We start from the raw sequence: 21014 nt of genomic DNA on the forward strand, positions 1-21014 counted from the left end.
GCGAGGAACCTGACTGACACCAGCCACCATCCATTTTCTTCAGTTCACTGAGCTCTCAGAAGTTTTTAAACATAAAAAGCATACTGTAAGGCCATTGGAGTGCTGGTTCTTGGTGTAAAAGCTATCATAAGTTTTCTTCTCAACTTAAATCTTCCCTGGTTGGAATGCCTGTGGACTTAACTTTTCTTTCTCCACTCATTAAAAATTTTTTTTTAATCAAAAACTTCTACCTAATCAAATTTGCAAGCTTTTGCATAGCAAAGGAAGCCATAAGCAAAATGAAAAGACAGCCTATGGACTGGGAGAAGATACTTGCAAATGGTACAACTGACAGGGGTTTATTTTCCAAAATATACAAACAGCGCATATAGTTCAATACCAGAAAAACAACCAACCCAATCAAAAAATGGGCAGAAGACCTAAATAGACAGTTCTCCAAAGAAAACACAACAGGTGGCCAATAGGCAAATGAAAAGATGCTGATCATCACTTATTATTAGAGAAATGCAAAGCAGAACTGTAATGAGGTTCCACCTCACATGGGTCAGAATGGCCATCATTAAAAAGTCTACAATTATCAAACATTGAACCTTCAGATTTCCATTTATTTCTGTCTGTACAAAATTCTCTTAATAGGAAAAAAATTTCGATTTCCTGGAGGATTATAAAAGCCACCTGAAATAGTTCTTTGCTCAGAGATAAAAAGTTTTGGAAAATGAAATTTTGAAGTTGCCTGAAAAGTGGCAGAAGGTAGTGGAACAAAACGGTGAATACACTGTTCAATAAAGTTCTCAGTGAAAATGAAAAATGTATCTTTTATTTTTCCTTAAAAACCAAAGGAACTCTGGCCAACCCAATACAGTGGAATATTACTCAGCCATAAAAGAGAATGAGATAGTGCTATTTGCAGCAACATTGATGAACCTAGAAATTATCACACTAAGCAAAGTAAGTCAGAAAGAGAAAAACAGACACCATCTGATAACACTTGCGTGTGGAATCTAAAATATGGCACATACGAACACATCTACAAAACAGACTCAGAGAACAGACCTGTGGTTGCCAAGGGGCAAGGAGGGAAAGACTGGGAGTTTAGGATTAGTAGGCGCAAACTAATACATAGGATGGATAAGCAACAGGGTCCTACTGTATAGCATGGGGAACGATATTCAATATCCTGTGATAAATCATAATGGAAAAGAATATAGGTATAATTGAGTCACTTTGCAGTACAGCAGACATTAACACAACATTGTAAATCAACTATACTTAAGTAAGATTTTTTTAAAATGAAACTTAAAAGAAAACATAAATATAGGTATCTTAACTTGAAAATGGCACAAAACTAGGTGGATCTTGGACCATATAACAATGAAAAGAAAGTATTCATTAGGTCAGCCCACAAATGGTTAAAAAAATTAGTAACTAGGTTTTGTGGAGAAAGTAACAGTTCAAGTTGGGTACAGCTGGGAACAATAATCATGTAAGCTCAGCATATGCTAAAATGTAGCATGGCTGCTAAAAAATACATTGAAAGCTTGACCTGTATCCCTGTAAGCATACTATTCAGATGAAAGGAGACATTAGTCTCATGCTGCTCTTGGTATTAAAGTATATTCATTCTTAGTTGAAAAAGACATTTTAAAACATCAAAAAAAAAAAAACCAACAGGATGGAAAAAGTTGTATTGAACACAATTTGGAATTTTGGCATCAAGTTAATAATGATAGTATTTTAGACCATTAAGTGAAATAATAACCGTGAATTCATACTGATCTAAAAAGTAAAATAAAGTGAAAGTTTGACGAGGAAGGGAATGCTTACCTAGTCTCAAAATACCTCCCTATAGAAGACTTAACAATTACTAGGGGAAAAAAAGTCACTTCAAATGCCTGGAAATGCCTGGAGGACATCACTCTTATGAATGATCAAAGTGAACGTCACTAGTAATGGGTTATATCAAAACTGTGCCCCCTGGGAGTATTCACCAGAAAGAGCGCAGCATCACTTCTGTGGTGTTACTGCCAGAGGTGTGTGACCTGAGTCTAGCCACAAGAAAACACCAGACGAATCCAGATGAGGGACATTCTGCAAAATAAACATGTCAAGGTCGTGAGCATCAAGCAGAGCCTGAGAGACTGGGACTGAAGGAGACCTGAGAGTTGAATGTAACGCATGGCTCTGGCCTGGACTACTGTAAGGACATGATTGGGTAACTGAGTGAGCTGAATGGACTCTCAGATTAGACGTGTTAATTTCCTGATTTGGGTGATTGTCCTGTTTATTTATTAGTATTTTTTTGTTTATAGAATACACAATGTTTAGGGATGATGTGGCATCATACCAGTAGCTTACTCTTGAATGGTTTGGGGGAAAAGAAGTTTTTATATTTCCAACTTGTAAATGTTAGATTCTTTTAAAAATCTTTTTAAAAAATGAATAATTTGGGACTTTGGGAATAATTAGTATGGAGAAAAGACTCAGGCAGAGTTCCAGGGAAGATGTCTTTGACTTCTTCCAAGGGAAGAGGAGTTTTCATCAGTTCTTTGAGGTGTTTCATATATTTGATGGCATCTTATGGTTTCACAGGATTTTTTCTTCATGATACATACAGTAATGATGCACTTTACAGTTTATGGTACTTTACACCATCGATAAGTGAAATACAGTTTATTTGTTCAATGATGCTTCGCCAGAGAAGAGAACCAAGAGCCATGAATGGGCATTCAGGAATCAAGAATTTAGTTATTAAAAGGACCTTTCTGGTACTAAAAACTGGGCTTCCCTGGTGGCTCAGCGGTAAAAAATCCACCTGCCGATGCAGGAGGCACAGGTTCCATCCCTGGTCCGGGAGGATTCCACATGGCGTGGAGCAGCTGAGCCTGTGTGCCCCACAGCTGCTGAGCTTGCGCTCTGGAGCCCGAGCACCGGCCCTGCTGGACCCGCGCACACTAGAGCCGGTGCTCCGCAACAAGAGCAGCCTCTGCAGTGAGAAGTCTGCACTGCCACTGGAGGGTGACCCCTGCTCTCCCTCACTAGAGAAGAGCCCGTGCGGCAGGGAAGACCCAGCCCAGCCAAAAGGAAATAAATAGAAATAATTTTTTTAAGTAATTTATAGGGGGTTCCTGTATTATGTTGAAGGTGATCTCTAAGAACTCTTCTAACTGAAAGATTGGATGATTTTCTTGATGTCTGGTGCTGTCCTCCTAATTACCCTCCTACTTTTCTGCCTCTCTACATCAAGGGCAAAAGTGACTTTTTTTTCCATCTGGTCTTTGCTCCTATCTTTTCTTTATTCTGATGTAGAAAACTCAAACAGAAATTACCTGATGAGTACATATAGGCAGGAGATAGCATAAGAAGAAAAGAAATGACATTTGAGTACTGGGCATTGAGCACTGGCCCTACTTGTTTGAGGAACTTCCTACTCAAGGAATAGAAGAACAAGGATTCAGTAGACCCCTGTTCTTTTTGAGGACAAATTATAGCTGAGAATCAAGCAGCTCTGGAATCACTTTGTGGCTCACACGTGGAGCTCTCCTGTATGTCAGCTTTTGGGCAGGCGGTTTAGGTTCACACTTCAGCACAATTTCAAGTTCATCAGTGTTGTGAACCTTGTGGGCATCAGCTGGATATCCATGGTACTGGCATTTTCTTGAAGCAGTACAGCTGCTTTCACACCAGTACACTTCCACAGTAACAGCTTTACCTTTCATTCTCTTGTTCCACACCATTGTGTCCCTCTTCTGTCAGTCATTCACCTCCCTGCCTGTCACTTCTCAGAGGCCCTGAGTCCTGGCTTACTCACCCATACATACATAGCCCTGCCGTCATCCTGGCCAACTTCAATATCCATGTGGGGAGTGAACAACCAAACCTAAGATTCTTCTCTTAGATCCTTTGACTATTCCACCTCATTAGTAACCTGGGCCTCATTATCTCCTGGAATTTTTATATCTCTTGAGTCTCAGTTCCAGTGTCCTGTTCTCTGACTGTTGCTTCTTCTCTTTCTCTCCTTCTGTCATTTGGGTTTGTTGAAGCTTTCAGTTCTGTGGGCCCTCTTTTCTCTCACATTTATCCTCCTCCACACTTCACCCTTGCGTACTATTTAGATCATGAGCCACTGTTTCAGTCACTTTGGACAAACTATTTTCATTTGGTCAATAAAAAGTGTCTGCCATCACATGAGCCTATGCATTGGAAAAGACCTTGCTGCTGGGAAAGGTTGAAGGCAAAAGGAAAGGGGGCGGCAGATGATGAGATGGTTAAATAACATCACTGACTCAGTGGACATGATTTGAGCAAACTTCAGGAGATAGTGAAGGACAGGGAAGCCTGGCATGCTGCAGTCCATGAGGGTGCAAAGAGCCAGACATGACTTAGCGACTGAACAACTGTTACACCATGCTCAGTTACCTTTAGGTCCACTTGTCTCCTGAAATGCCCTGAATGGCATGGAGTTTGAACTTTATTTAGTTGACAGGAGGGATACATGAAAGGTTTTGAATAGAGGAATGAAATATATGTTTTAGAAAAAAACAGTGACAAATCTCAGCAGGAAATCTATAATATAATCTGTTACCCACAGGTGGTTTCATTTTGTGAAAGAATGTAGCATATTTTTTTCCTTCTTTGAATTCTTTTTTTTTTTTTTTCATTTCCCCTCCTACACATTCATCCCACAAGCCTTTGTTAGAGACCAGTCTCTGTGCGGCTCCAAATCTGAGGGCTCCCAAGTCCCTGAAGAGTGCTCTGCCCCTGTTGTAGAGAGTGGCTCCTGTGGAAGGCTCAAGGAGTATGTACAGAGGCCTTTCAAAACTGACTTTAAATGCTCATCAGGGCACTGTGTAAAGACACTAGGGTGGGAGCGTGTTACATGTGCATGGGGGCTGTGGTGCCCTGATAGAGAAGGGACCCACCCATCAGGGCAGCTAAGTGCCCCACACACAACCTGGGATAAGGGAACAGAGCAGAGGCCCTCTCTGGAGGACCCCAGGGCCACCTGGGAGCCAGCCCTCCCTTTGAGGTGGATAATCGGGGAGAGAACGGAAGAGGTGCTCCCATGGTGGTAATGACAAACGGTCCCTTTCTCCATGATAGTGCTGATAGTTGGGGTAACCTGAGGCCAAGGTGCACTCGGGGCGGCTGGCTGAGCTCCTCCAGGGATGGGGATGTACTGCAGAACTGCTGGGCCCTGCAGTGAGTTTGGAGGGTGCCAGCACCCTCGATGAGGGCCAACGGGACGCACCCCCGTCATTGCTGAGCCAGCCACGGCCAGTGGCCACTGCGGGCAGCCAGCACAGCCCTCGTCAGCGCTCCAGGGGTCTTCCTTGCCCCACAGCAGCACCAGACCACGGTTGGTGGTGGAAAACATGTCCCCCCACATGACAAGGATGTCTCCAGTCTGAGGGGCTCAGATCCTCACAGCGTTGACACTGCTTGTCAGTTGATGCCCAATTCCAATAGGGCCATTACAGAAGCTCTTAATAGGCTGGAAGATTCCATGCTGATAATACCCATAGTGAAGGTTCCACTACAATCATCCACATAATTCACGAAGGGCAAGGCTCAGGAACGTACTCCTCCATGGCAGCCTCACTTGAATTCTTTTTTTTTTTTTTTAAATAAATATATTTTATTGAAGTATAATTGAGTTACAGTGTTTCACGTGATTCAGTTATACAAATATATGTAATATATTATTTTTGAAATTATTTTACATCATAGGTTATTACAAGATATTGACTATAGTTCCCTGTGCTGTACAGTAAACCTTTGTTGCTTGTTACATATCTATTTTTTAATTAGAAATCTAACATTCTATTCATACTAAGTCAAACAAGTGGAATCAAAATGTCACAATTTTTTTAGTTAGGCAAAAACTCATAATTAAATATCTATATTACACATATTTATATATATGTATACAAAAGCTTTTCTACTACACTTGATAAAGGCTTGAGAAAGAACATCCAAAAAAAAAAAGAAGAGATGAAGAAATTGGAGAACATAAACTAAGTGAAATGGGAACGCTGAATATGAAATAGAAAAAGTGAAACAAACTAGATAAAAGTAAAAGACCATCATATATAGTCCAGTTGTTTTTAAACATGACTGCTCATTAGAAACACGTCTGGAGCTTTGGAGAAAAAACTCAATACTTGAGCATTTGTATTTTCCAGAAAGTTTCAAGATAGTTCTGAGATGCATCTGGATTTCAGAAAGTAATTATAGGTTTTTCTGTTAGGTCCTAGTTTTGGTGCTATAGAGTTCTGTTGTTTTTCTGTTGACCAAGAGACCTCTGGGACAACATTAAACACACCAACATTCACATAATAGGGGTCCCAGAAGGACAAGAGCGAGAGAAAGGACCTGAGAAAATATTTGAAGAGATAATAGCTGAAAACTTCCCAAACGTGGGCAAGGAAATAGTCAACCAAGTTCAGGAAGCACAGAAAGTCCCAGGCAAGATAAACCCAAGGAGGAACACAGAGAGACACATGGTAATCACACTGACAGAAATTAAAGACAAAGATAAAATATTAAAGGAAAAATGACAACATACAAGGGAATTCCCATCAGGTTATCACCCACAGAAGGGACTAGAAACTACAAGCCAGAAGGGAATGGCATGATACAGGTAAGTGTTGACCAATCATGATATAGTAGCATTAAGTGAGTAATCGTTACATAATCCCAATAGTAAAAGATGTTTATCAGTTTTCACAGTCAATAATCTGACGAAAAATAAAAGATAATTACAACTGCAAGTCATAATGGGGACATGATTAACTTAACAGTATAAAATAGTTAAGTATACAATTTGGGAGGGTCAAGCATAGTGATGTCATAAGTGAAAGTGCATACATGCACATGATTTCATCCACCCAGTCTACCTCTTTTGGTTGATGTATTTAATCCATTTACATTTAAGGTCATTTTTGATATGTATAATCCTGTTACCATTTTCTTAACTGTTTCGGGTTTATTTTCTGCAGGTCCTTTCCTTCTCTTGTGTTTCCTGCCTAGAGAAGTTCCTTTAGTATTTGTTATAAAGCTGGTTTGGTAGTGCTGAATTTTCTTAACTTTTGCTTGTCTGGAAAGCTTCAAATCTGAAGGAGAGTCTTGCTGGGTAGAGTTTTCTTGATGTGTGCAAAAATCCGAACCTCTCGGGTCATGAGCTTCGTGGAGACACGAGCACGCAGGGCTCAGCCAGGACGTGCCATGTGACTGATGGTGCAATGTGACTGATGGGCCAGCGCAGAAAACCCCTGACGTACACCTGCCTGTTCCTTCCGCAGCGGCCGTTCTAGCTAGACCTTTTGTTGTCCAGCTGCTGAGTTGTGTCCGACTCTTTGTGATCCCATGAACTGCAGCACACCAGGCTTCCCTACCCTTCGTTATCTACCTGAGTTTGCTCAAACTCACGTCCATTGAGTCAGGTAAGGTGGTCTGGTATTCCCATCTCTTTAAGAAAAGTCCTCAGTTTGTTGTGATCCACACAGTCAGACTTTAGCATGGTCAGGGAAGCAGAAGTAGATGTTTTTTTTAGGAATTCCCTTGCTTTTTCTGTGATCCAGTGTATGTTGACAGTTTGATCTCTGGTTCCTCTGCCTTTTCTAAATCCATTTTGTACATCGGAAAGTTCACAGTTCACATACCACTGAAACCTAGCTTTAGGGATCTTGAGTATAATCTTCCTGGCATGTGAAATGAATGCAATCGTACGGTAATTTGAACATTCTTTGGCATTGCTTTTCTTTGAGATTGGAATGAAAACTGATCTTTTCCAGTCCCGTGGCCACTGCTGAGTTTTCCAAATTGCTGGCGTATTGAGTGCAGCACTTTTAACAGCATCATCTTTTAAGATTTGAAATAGCTCAACTGGAATTCTGTCACCTCCATTAGCTTTGTTCATAGTGATGCTTCCTAAGGCCGACTTGACTTCACATTCCAGGATGTCTGGCTCTAGGTGAGTGATCACACCATCATGGTTATCTGGGTCATTAAGAGCTTTTTTGTATAGTTCTCCTGTGTATTCTTTCCACCTCTTCTTAACATCTTCTGCTTCTGTTAGGTCCATACAGTTTCTGTTTTTTATTGTGCCCACCTTTTTATGAAATGTTCCCTTGGTATCTCCAGTTTTCTTAAAGAGATGTCTATAGTCTTTCCCATTCTATTGTTTTCCTCTATTTCTTTGCACTGGTCACTTAAGAAAGCTTTCTTAATTCTCCTTGCTGTTCTCCTGAACTCTGCATTCAGATGGATATATCTTTCCCTTTCTTCCTGGCGTCTCTTCTTTTCTCAACTATTTGTAAGTCCTCCTCAGAAAACCAATTTGCCTTCTTGCATTTCTTTTTCTTGGGGATGGTTTTGGTCATCATGTCCTGTGCAATGTTATGAACCTCCGTCCATTGTTCTTCAGGCACTCTTAACAGATCTAGTTCCTTGAATCTGTTCGTCACCACATAATCATAAGGGATTTGATTTAGGTCATACCTGAATGGCCTAGTGATTTTCCCTACTAACTTCAGTTTGAGCCTGAATTCCACAATAAGGAGCTGATGATGTGAGCCACAGTCAGTTCTCGGTCTTGTTTTTGCTGACCATATAGAGCTTCTCCGTCTTCTGTTTCAAATAATATCATGTCTGTTTTCGGTACTGACCATCTGGTGATGTCCATGTATAAAGTCATCTCTTGTGTTCTTGCAAGAGAGACCTTTAAAGAAATTTTAATCTCTTTCACTTAAAATATACAGTGTTCTGCTTTACATATAAAGAGGTCATTGAATTCTTTAGGAATAACTGATGTCACTACCAGAAGTTCCTGAAGTGTCTTTACAGACACTTAATATGAGAATGCAACATTCCCCTGAACTCTTTTTATGGGAAATTATTTAAGAGTTTTAAAATTCCTTAGAACATTGGCAACTGATTTGAACCTAGCAAATAAGTTCATCTGTTAAGGCAGAAAACCTGTTAAATGGGATTTTGCACAGGGATGCTGTTTAAAAAAAAAAAAAAACAGGTAAGCTTACAGTACAAATGTGGAAAAACTTGCAGTGAAAGCACTTTCTGCACTTGGGGCCTAGTGCCTCAAACAGTTCATTTGCCCCTTTCCTTATCTTCCTTTCTATAGTATCAGCTGCCCAGCTGAATTGGCCTTGCCGAGATTCATTCCCAGGAGTGGGGTGACGAAGGCTGTTGAGAGAAGAGCTCCGTAATTTCTGATCCTTCCCATCTGCAGGCACTCCCTGAGCTGAAGTTCAGATCCTCTTGGAAGCCAGGAGGATTGTGTTGGTCAGCAGATAGCTCTGAGTGTTTCCCATGGTTGTAGGAGAAGTTAAGGAGAAGCAACAGGAGTTCCAAACTTTTGTGGTAGGGACTTTTTGGCTTCCTCTACTTCCTGTGAGTAATGATAATACAAGTAGGATAAGCTAAGCAAACTGTAGATATATTTACTGAGCATCTGCCATGATGCTTGCAAGTAATACCATTTTTTGAAAGAAGAGATAGAGGTTCAGAGAGGTTAAGTATCATGCTGGAATTCGAGCCTAGACATTTTAACTTCAGAGCCCAAAGGAGGTTAGCTTCATTTGTTGGCCCCTGAAATTGATTTTGTAGTCAGGATTATAGCAGCATTAACATATTTTTCCACATACCCTTGTTTCCCAAAGAAGTGCTAGATGTTGGGGGAAAAGAGACTCTTACAGAAAAGATGCCAACCTAGAAGTTCTGTTTATTTAGTAGGAAAAAAAGATAGGTAGAATCATATTGATTACAGAACCACTTTGCAAAAAGTAGAAAATATTAGAAAAGTCACCATTTTACAAATGCTGATGTAGTAACTGATTCAGATGGGCATTAGTGGGTGCATTAAACAAAGACTTATTGGGGAACTGGATATTCTGAAAGCATCACCTTATAGACTGCTTATTAACTAAAAAGAGACAAGTATTGTTCACAGTAGAGAAAATCTGGCAGATACCAGATTAGCCAAGTGATAAAACTCACCTTCATCAATAAAGGTAAAACTTGACATATGATGTCTCATGCTAGAAGGACATAGCATCACCTGTGTACCATTCCTACCAAAAATATTTACTTTGGAGATATAATCGTGAGAAAACAATCAGACAAATCCAGATTGAGGGACATTTTTAAAATATCTTGCCTGGACTCATCAAAAAGGTCAGTGTTGTGAATGTCCGAAAGTGACATTGAGGGATCTGCTTTAAAACAGAGAAGACTAACACGAGACAGCTAAGCACAGTGCCCACAAGGCCAGATTAGGTACTGAGTACTCAGCTAGCCTAAATAGTTGTGAGAGTCATTGGAAGCAGGCAGAAATATTTGAATATAGATTGTATATTGCAGAGCAGTGTCATATCAGAGTTCAGTTTCTTGAATGTGACAAATGAATTATATCCATGTTCTTAGGAGATAATGCTGAAGTATTTAAGAAGGAAATGTCATGGTGTTTGCAACTTACTGTCAATTGGTGCAGCAAAAACATACAGAAAAGGTGAAGTATTACCAGTTGACAGATCTAAATAAAAAGTGTGTTTAAGTGTTTGTATAGTATTGAAACTATTCTTTAGGCTTGAAAATTCTCAAAATAAAAGAAAGAGTAGAGTTGTTTATTAAAGTAGCCATACTCAAGCAGGGGAAACATTAACGTTAAAACTGACAATGGAGAAAGCTTTCAATAAAATAGATGAAAGCAGGGATCACAGCGAGGCTTTTACTTAATTGGTATCTCTGGCGAATTAATCCTGGCTACTGAGCATGTTGAAATGAATGGGATTCTGAGACCATATTCATGATTTATTAGCATTGTTTGCCAAGGGCTTTAATGTGAGAGTGGTGATGAATGTTCCAAATATTTGTCATCTTTCATTGAATGTTTGTATCGTTACAGTCAAATTAGGTACTTTGCTGTTGTTCAGTCACTCAGTCTTGTCTGACTCTCTGCGACCCCATGGACTGCACCCTCCAGGCTTCCCTGTCCTTCACCATCTCCCGGAACTTGCTCAAACTCATGTCCATTGAGTCGGTGATGCCATCCAACCGTCTAGTCCTCTGTTGCCCTCTTCTCCTCCTGCCTTCAGTCTTTCCCATCATCAGGGTCTTTTCTGATGAGTTGGCTCTTTGCATCAGGTGACCAAAGTATTGGAGCTTCAGCTTCAGCACCAGTCCTTCCAATGAATATTCAGAAGTGATTTCCTTTAGGATGGGACTGGTTGGATCTCCTTGTAGTCCAAGGCACTCTGAAGAGTCTTCTCCAGCAGCACAATTCAAAAGCATCAATTCTTTGGCACTCAGCCTTCTTTATGGTCCAAGTCTCACATCCATACATGACCACTGGAAAAACCATAGCTTTGACTAGATGGACCTTTGTTAGCAAAGTAATGTCTCTGCTTCTTAATATGCTGTCTAGGTTGGTCATAGCTTTTGTTCCAAGGAGCAAGCATCTTAATTTCAGGTTGGAGTCACCATCTGCAGTGATCTTGTAGCCCAAGAAAATAAAGTCTGTCGCTGTTTCTGTTGTTTCCCCATCTATTTGCCATGAAGTAATGGGACCGGATGCCATGATCTTTGTGTTTTGAATGTTGAGTTTTAAACCAGCTTTTCCACTCTCCTCTTTCACCTTCATCCTCTTCCCTTTCTGCCATCAGAGTGGTGTCATCTGCGTATCTGTGGTTGTTGATATTTCTCCTGGCAATCTTGATTGTAGCTTGTGCTTCATCCAGCTCTTATCAGTCATTACTTGATCTAACCCTAATTTTATCCTGAGCTTACATTTTTCCTGCACTAATACCCTCCCCCCAACAGAAACTGGCTTCACAAGTCTTTAAAAGTCAAGTGTCTGAGGCAATCCTTAAATTAGAATCTTTGAGCCAAGATCTCATTTATGGGTGGGGTGTGAGGAAGTCATGGACCTCTGCTGAAATTAGAAGGGAGTACACTACCGTCAGATTCTCTAAGGGGTTTATGAGCTAAAATGGTTGGTAGCCTGGTTCCTTTGCTAGTATTCTGATGATCTGCTATAATTATTTTTCACTTTGTTTGACCAGCAGTGTTTTAGTCTCCTTTCCTGTCACTCTTTCCAGGCCCCTGCATTATAGTAGTGTCTGGCTTCTCTGCCTAGTCCCTTTTAGGATTCTCCATTGCCCTTTGAGAGCAGTTGTAGTTTTCATGTAGTGAAGAGCAGGTGTAAAGGGGAAAGCTCCCCTGTGTGTGTCTCCTTTACTACTCACAAAGAAAACTTCACTTCTGACACTCTTCCTGGTCACCAAATGTTTGTGGGGTTTTCCCTGTAGCAAGCGATTTTCAGCAACTCTAGCTGGGTGTCCTGTATTTCAGTTTGACTCTGACAGTATCTGCCTGGTGTTAGCATCAGATCCCACAGGTAAAGAGCTCAGTCCCACAGGACACCCCAGCCCCCTTGTCACCACTCAGAAGCCAGTTGGTGGTCCAGTGTTGTCACAAGTACTTCTGACCCACCAGTCGTATGTTGTGGTTCCCTCAACCCCTTCCTTCTGTCCAAAAATTTGTTAGAATGGCTGATAGAACTCTGGGGGAAACGTAACACTTACTGGTTTATTATAAAGGGTAAAAGATACACAGGGCAAAGAGTGTGAGCAGGGTGCTTTGGCGTGCTGTCCACCTCCTCCATGTGTTCACCGGCCTGGACATTTGTGGATCCCCATACCTTTGGGTTTTTATGCAGGCTTCACATTTCTAGTCCTTCTTCCTTCCCAAAGAACTGGGAGATGGGGCTGAAAGTTCCAAGCTCCTCCTCATGGCTTGGTCTTTCTGGTGACCAGCCAGCCATCCTGCTGCTCGCCAGGAGCCCACCAAGATTCATCTCATTAGAACAAAAGACACTACTGGCATCCAGGGGATTCCAAGGGGTTTAGGGACTCTGTGTCAGGAACCAAGGGGAGAGACCCCGCCCCCCAATATTGGAACCAAAGATGGTCCTAGTGCTGCTACTTAGGAAATTGCAAGTGTTTAGGAGCTTTGTCCCAGGAACCAGAGACAGAGACCAATATATATCTTTTCTGTTATTTCACAGCAGGTAATTTTCCATTCTCTTTGGGAAGTGGATATTAAGGAGCCTTGATGAAAGTATATAACTCAATAAATACTGTTGAAAGGATGGTTGAAATAATTAAATATTTCTTTTCCCAAACAGCTTTCCATTGAAATTAGGTGGTGCTCACTTAGTGTTGTTTTAATGGATGAAATTACATGGATCAGTTCTCTTGGCTACCTGTGCAGCTTTCCCAGCTCCTTTTCCAGCTTAAGTCTTCAAGAGGGAGCCTCAGAATTGATTTCTAAAACTGTTTGTACCTGGTGTGATTATAAAGCAATGAGACTGATTGTCATGTGTCGTTTGTGGGATCCGTCTCAGTTACTTTATAGCCATACCTGGTATCTTATACCACAGAATATTGCATGTTGAACAGCATTTTAAAATCACTTAAGGTTTCTAAATGGAAATTTTAAATGGTTTAGCATCATTTTAGATTTTTTTCTAACTTACTAATCAGAACTCTTATATCAGAAAGATAATTAGATGTTAACTTGTTGCTTTAATTTGCAGTTTTCTTTTTGTTTTTGGAATTTTAATCACTATTCTGATAAACTGCTTATTGAGTTTCTTTTCAGTTGTAAATGGTCTTTGTACATTGTATAAGGATAGTCCTTTCAATTGAATATTATAAATGAAACATATAAACTGGGGTGAACAAAAAAGGAACCTTCCCCTAGTCCAGTCTACACATAGGACCTAAGATAGTTTCAACTGTTACTGATTAAAGATACCACCATTTGGCATTTTGCTGTTGACACTCTATTATCAAATTTCTGTCCTAAGTCAATGAAATTATAAAACTGTATATCCTGAACTTCTGCTTCTTTCTGTTCCTTGTGCTAGTTCTACACACAATAGGTGCTCCATAAATGTTTAAAAGAAAAGTTAATGCCAACAAGTACCAACTTTTGTATTACAAATAACAGTGTTTTTTTCTCCTTTTCATAAGGAATTGGGGCTCTCTAAAGCACATTTAAGATGGAAAAGGTGCCGTGATTTTGTTACATTTCTATTGCTGTGTGATAGAATTCCCAGGTGGCTCAGTGTTCAAGAATCTGCCTGCCAGTGCAGGAGATGCAGGTTCAATCCCTGGGTCCGGAAGATTCCGTGGAGTAGGAAATGGCAACCCACTCCAGTATTCTTGCTGGGAAAAGCCCATGGTCAGAGGAGCCTGGCGCTTTTCCCTCTTGGCTTCATTCCACAGGGTCATAAAGAGTTGGACAGGACGGAGCAACTGAGCATGACTGCTGTGTAGTACAGTGTTGTGGGCTGTCTCTTGTTACATTTGGCTGATTTAATGGTCTGTCTTTCCCATACAGTTGTAAGACAAATTAATACAGCTTTTACCACTACAGTCATTTTATGCTTTAAGTGTGTTTGTTTAAGTCTTGAGTAGTACATATCAAGTTTCTTTTCCCACTTGGTGCCAGCGTACCCAATTACAACTTCATTTCATTTGAATCTGCAAAACCTTGCCATTAGCAAAAATTGCAGTAGTTTTTCTAAGTAACATTTTTATATATTTGATATTCTGTAAATTTTAAATGTCACTTGAGTATATATATTTATTTTACATTACAGGCACTGGAGATATTATTGCTGTCATGATTACAGAATTGAGGGGTAAAGATATTTTGAGTTATCTGGAGAAAAACATCTCTGTACAAATGACAATAGCTGTTGGAACTCGAATGCCGCCAAAGAACTTCAGCCGTGGTTCTCTAGTCTTCGTGTCAATATCCTTTATTGTTTTGATGATTATTTCTTCAGCCTGGCTTATATTCTACTTCATTCAGAAGATCAGGTACACAAATGCCCGGGACAGGAACCAGGTGAGCTACCAGTACTCTGTAGTGATGAATGCTTACTGGCCGTAATTCATAGACATCTGTTGTAATCATACAGAATATGAACATTTTTTTCATTAAAAAAAGTGGTCAAAAACATATCTATACAAGTATTTTAAGGATATTTGAAATACCTAAATGGAGAAATTATTAAGTTTATAGTGATCACTTGGAATATTCCAGGTGAATGATTAGCTTAATATCAGAGTGTGATATACCTAATTCTAGTAATTTGAAAAAATATTGCAAAGTTGCATTTTTAAGCTGGTAATATTTGTTGTCAGTAGCAGGGAAGTTGGAAGGATGAAAGAGGGAGACTTTTCACTATTTATACTTTTGTTCCATGTGAATTTTTTTTCCCATGTGAATTATCTGTCCTATTTAAGCTTAGCCACAGGGCATTGATGAGGTCAGAAAGGACCAATAGAAGAGATGTATCTATCTAGTCACCCTGGAAATTACATTGACCAGTACAGCCTAAGTACTCAGTATTAAGATGAATAAATGCACAGGAAAAACAATATACTGCCCTGTAGTAAAGGACTTGCAGATGGTTTTCTGTCAGTTTGTTAACTTATTAATAGTTTGTTTGATGTGCTATATACAGAATATCTGCCCTGGAGCAGTTGTAAGATGTTAGGTCCCAGTCCTAGGTATTTCTAAGAAACTAAGAAGTGAATACTTTGGCCACCTGATGCAAAGAGTTGATTCATTTGAAAAGACCCTGATGCTGGGAAAGATTGAGGGCAGGAGGAGAAGGGGATGACAGAGGATGAGATGGTTGGATGGCATTACCAACTCAATGGATATGAGTTTGGGTAGGCTCTGGCAGTTGGTGATGGACGGGGAGGCCTGGCATGCTGCAGCTCATGGGGTCACAAAGAGTTGGACACGACTGAGTGACTGAACTGAACTGAAGAAGTAAATAGTGTGGAGCATGGTTTGAAGCCAGTTTTTTTTTTTTATTTTTAGCTGCGTTGGGTCTTTGTTACTGCACACGGCTTCCCTTTAGTTGTGGTGAGCTGGGGCTACTCTCTAGTTGCAGTGCATGGACTTCTCATTGGAGTGGCTTCTCTTGTTGAAGAGCACAGGCTTTAGGTACATGGGCTATAGATACATCGGCACAGCATGTCCAGGAAGATTTTACATGCTGTGCCCATGGGTCACAACTATTGAGCCCATGTACCTATATGGTACATGTACACAATGGAATATTACTCAGCTATTAAAAATAATGCATTTGAATCAGTTCTAATGAGGTGGATGAAACTGGAGCCTATTATATATAGAGCAAAGGAAGTCAGAAAGAAAAACACCAATACAGTATCTTAACGCATATATATGGAATTTAGAAAGATGGTAACAATGACCCTGTATGCGAGACAGTAGATATAAAGAGCCACAGATGTAAAGAACAGACTTTTGGACTCTGTGGGAGAAGGCGAGGGTGGGATGATTTGAGAGAATAGCATTGAAACATGTATATTACCATATGTGAAATAGATCACCAGTCCAGGTTCGATGCATGAGACAGGGCGCCCAGGGCTGGTGCACTGGGATGACCCTGAGGGATGGGATGGGGAGGGAGGTGGAAGGGGTTCAGGATGGGGACACATGTACACCCATGGCTGATTCATGTGAATGTGTGGCAAAAAACCACCACAATATTGTAAAGTAGTTAGCTTCCAATTAAAATTAAAAAAAAATTTTTATGTAACATAATTCTCTATTCAGACAGAGCACCTGTAAATCCCTGTAGGGGATGGCGCAAGGTGGGGGTGTGTGAAATTTCATCCTTCCTCATTCTAGTGAAAAGAAACATAGACTTTGGTATGCAGGTCAAATCCTGACGTTACTACCAATTTGCCACAGTCCCTCTTGCACAGTTTATATAGCTTCTCAACTTGTGTCTGCATCTGAAAGTATGTATAAAACATCTAAAAAGTATAATTGATTGAACATTTGTGTGCCAGGCTCTGCAGCATCCTACATCTTTGAAATTTTTATCATGATAATTTTTATTATTTGTGATTTCAGGCCTACGGAAAGTTGTAAAAATAGTATAAAGTATTTTCTTGCCCAAATCTCCAGCTGTGAATGTTTTACCTTGCTTCCTTCTCCATGTGTATCAGTTCAGTTCAGTTCACTTGCTCAGTCATGTCCAACTTTTTGTGACCCCATTGACTGCAGCACGCCAGGCTTCCCTGTCCATCACCAACTCCTGGAGCTTGCTCAAACTCATGTCCATCGAGTCGGTGATGCCATCCAACCATCTCATCCTGTGTCATCCCCTTCTCATGTCCTCAGTCTTTCCCAGCATCAGGGTCTTTTCCAGTGAGTCAGTTCCTCACATCAGCTGGCCAAAGTATTGGAGCTTCAGCTTCAGCACCAGTCCTTCCAGTGAATATTCAGGACTGATCTCCTTTAGGATGGACTGGTTGGATCTCCTTGCAGTCCAAGGGACTCTCAAGAGTCTTCTCCAACACCACAGTTGAAAAGCATCAATTCTTTGGTGCTCAGCTTTCTTTATGGTCCAACTCTAATATCCATACATGACTACTGGAAAAACCATAGCTTTGACTAGATGGACCTTTGTTGGCAAAGTGATGTCTCTGTTTTTTAATATGCTGTCTAGGTTGGTCATAACTTTTCTTCCAGGGAGCAAGTGTCTTTTAATTTCATGGCTGCAGTCACCACCTGCAGTGATTTTGGAGCACAAGAAACTAAAGTCTGTCATGGTGTCCATTGCTTTCCCGTCTATATATACTTTTTTAAAAACTGTTTGAGAGTAAATTTGGGATAAGATGCCCTTTTACACTTAAATACTTCATTGTATATTTTCTAAAAGAAAGAACATTTTCTTATATAGCCACAGTATGATTATCAAGATAATGAAATTAACATTAATATCATTGTCTGATCTATATACCTTTTCTAAGTTTTGTAAAATTATCTTAATAATGACCTTTATAGAAAAGAAAACCCTGGATTGGTCCAGTCAGATTGTTTGTTGTATTCAGTTGTCATGTCTCTTTTAACCTGTTCATGACATTGACATTATTGAAGATTATAATCCAGCTGTTTTGGATTTGAGCTTGTCTGATGTCTGTTCCTTCATGATTAAGTTCAGGTTATCTGTGTTTTTGTCAGAAATACCTCCCAGGCCTTTCCATTTATTAATTTTTCATTTTGAGATAGTTGTAATTTCACATACATTTATAAGAAATAATGCAGAGAGATCCCAAATACCCTTCACCCATTTCCCCCTAGATGTAAAATCTTGCTTAACTGTAGTAAATATCACAACCAGGATATTGATGTTGATGCAATCCACTGATAGTCAGATTTTTCCAGTTAAACTTGTGCTGGTATGTGTGTAGTTCTTTGCAATTTCAGGTGACCGCCGTCACAGTCCAGATGTAGTCCTGTTATCACAAGGATCCTTTGTGCAAATTCTTTGATAGTCAGCCATAGGCACCTCCCTCTCTCCTGCACTGTGCCTAACCCCTGACTAACCCCTGACTACACTAGTCTGTTTCCCCACTCTATAGTTTTGTCGTCTCAAAAATGCTACATATATGGAATCATAGAATACTTAACTTCTAGAGTTTGGATTTCTTCATCTAACATATTCCCTTGAGATCATTCCAAATTGTATGTATCAATAGTTTATTTCTTTTTATTGGTGACTAGTATTCTCCCTCTTGGATGTACCATAACTTGGTAACCAAGTTATTTCCCGTTTTGACTATTATAAATAAAGTGACTATGAACATTCATGTACAGGTTTCTGCATGAGCATGAGTTTTCATTTCCCTGGCATAAATGTTCAGTAGTGGAATTTTTGAGTTATTTTGATAGGTACATATTTAATTTTGTAAGAAATTGCCATTCTCTTTTCCCAAGCAGCTGTACTGTTTTACATTCCCAATTCTTCTGCATCCTTGACAGCATTTGGTGTGGTCTCTGTCTTTCATTGTAGCCATTCTGATAGGTGTGTAGTAATATCTCTTCTGTGATTTTAGTTTGCATTTCTCCAGTGACTAGTGATGTTGACCATCTTTCACCTGCCAAATGCCATCTGTATGTCCTCTTCAGTGAAAGGTTTTTGTCTTTTACCCATTTTCTACTGTGTTGTTTCTTACTGTTGAGTTTTGAGTGTTCTTTATACATTCTAAATACAAGTCTTTTGTCAGAATTATGGTTTGCAAATATTTTCTCTGATGGTCTTTTGAAGAGCAAAATTTTTAATTTTGGTGAAGCTTAATTTATCAATTGTTCCCTTTATGAATTGTGCTTTTTCTAACAAGTGTAAAAATTCTTTGCCTAACCCTGGATACCAAAGATTTTCTAATTCTTTTCAGAAAGTTTTACATTTTGTATCTGACCCATTTTATTTTATCTTTCTCGCGAGCCGGGCGGGGCAAGGCCACCGCGCCGCTTATCTGACCCATTTTAAATTACATTTTATATAAAGTGTGAGGTTTAGGTTGAGGTTTCTTTTTATACTTAATGTCTGTCCAATATTTCACCTTTGTCAAAAAACTCAGTTGGGCACATTTGTGTGGGCATATTTCTGGGTTTTCTGTTTCACCCATCCAAATGTCTATGTTCACACCACACTGTCTTCTTACTGAAGCTATATATTATGCCTAACTATTGGGTACAATGATCACTCCCATTTTATTTTCCTTTTTGTTGGGGTCCTTTAATGGACCGGAACCTAGTGGTACAGAGCCGACGATAAGAAAGTAAAAGAGAGAAAGAGGCTGATATTCCCTGGTTTACGCAGAGGACCAATAAAGCCCTTGACACAGGACTTGGATCGCTCACGAAGGCACCAGGTGCCCTCTCAAGGGGCTGAAGGCACAAAGTGCCTTCTCGAGAGGGTCTTAGAAACGCGGGCAGGAAAGTGAGCACGACAGGTCTCCACGCTCCAGAGAATCAGCCAGAAAAAGAGAGAGAGAGAGAAACAAAAAAGACACAGGGACCTAAGCTCTGATGGAGCAAAGGTGCTTTAATGATTTTTCTATGAGTATATACAGGCTGTGGTACAAGAAACTTCTTTCAGGAATGATAGAGATCAGAAAACCAAACGTACAGCAACTGTTACCAAAGTAACAAGGGGTAATGTTAGTCACAAGGTCAGGAGACAATCCATATCTCAAGAAAGGGGAACAAGACTAAGCAGTTTTGTTGTAAAGAGAATGTTTACTAAAGGAGACCCAAGCCTGCCTCACACAATGACCTCAGTCCCTGGGAGCAGCGTGCTATTCTGCTTGAAGAGGGACAAAGGACTCATGAGAGACAGCACGTAGGAATCCTCCCGTCAAACATTCCCTGACACCTTTTCAAGATTGTTTTATGTATTCTAGGTCCTAGAGTCTTTTCATACAAATTTTAGAATAAGTTTGTCTCTGTCTCTACCAAAAAAAAAAACCTTGCTGTGATTTTGATGTGAATGCATTAAACCTACTGATCAATTTGACGAGAATCTGTATATTTATCATGTTAAATCTTTCAGTTCATGAACTTTGTTTTTCCACTTTTTTAGGTCTTTTTTCCCTTTTAATAGCATTTTATTCTTTTCAGCATGCAGATCCTCTCATGTTTTGTTAAGCTTATACCTAAGAATTTTGTTTTGTTTGGAATGACTAAAAAGTAATGTAATGGCAAATGGACTCTAAATATGTTTTTACTTTCAGGTTCCACATGTTTATTGTAAGAATATCAAAATGTGATTGAATTTTGTATATCAGTTTTGTATTCTGCAACCTTGGTAAACTCACTTTTTATTATAAATTGCTTGGGATATTCTCTATAGACAATCATGTTATCTGCTGCTGCTGCTAAGTCACTTCAGTTGTGTCCGACTCTGTGCAACCCCATAGACAGCAGCCCACCAGGCTCCTCTGTCCACAGGATTCTCTAAGCAAGAATACTGGAGTGGTTTGCCATTTTTTTCTCCAAATGTTATCTGCACATAGTGACTATTTAAATTGTTCCTTTCCAATCTCAGTGCTTTATTTCATTTTCTTGCCTTATTACAATGGCTAGAACTTTCA

The 21014-nt window shown here is 39.9% G+C and overlaps 1 protein-coding gene and 1 pseudogene across 2 annotated transcripts in view; one reads left to right on the plus strand and one right to left on the minus strand.

The window, feature by feature from the left end:
* RNF130 (ring finger protein 130) overlaps positions 1-21014 on the plus strand; it is a 183839-nt gene that overhangs the window by 51827 nt on the left and 110998 nt on the right. For both annotated transcript variants that reach the window (XM_061149627.1, XM_061149626.1), the window contains exon 3: positions 14684-14934. In XM_061149627.1, the coding sequence (XP_061005610.1) occupies positions 14684-14934 (251 nt within the window). The remainder of the gene's footprint in view (positions 1-14683; positions 14935-21014) is intronic.
* LOC133062933 (mitochondrial import inner membrane translocase subunit Tim17-B-like) lies at positions 4932-6601 on the minus strand (annotated as a pseudogene).

Source organism: Dama dama, chromosome 9 (assembly GCF_033118175.1).
Source record: "Dama dama isolate Ldn47 chromosome 9, ASM3311817v1, whole genome shotgun sequence".
Taxonomy (NCBI): domain Eukaryota; kingdom Metazoa; phylum Chordata; class Mammalia; order Artiodactyla; family Cervidae; genus Dama; species Dama dama.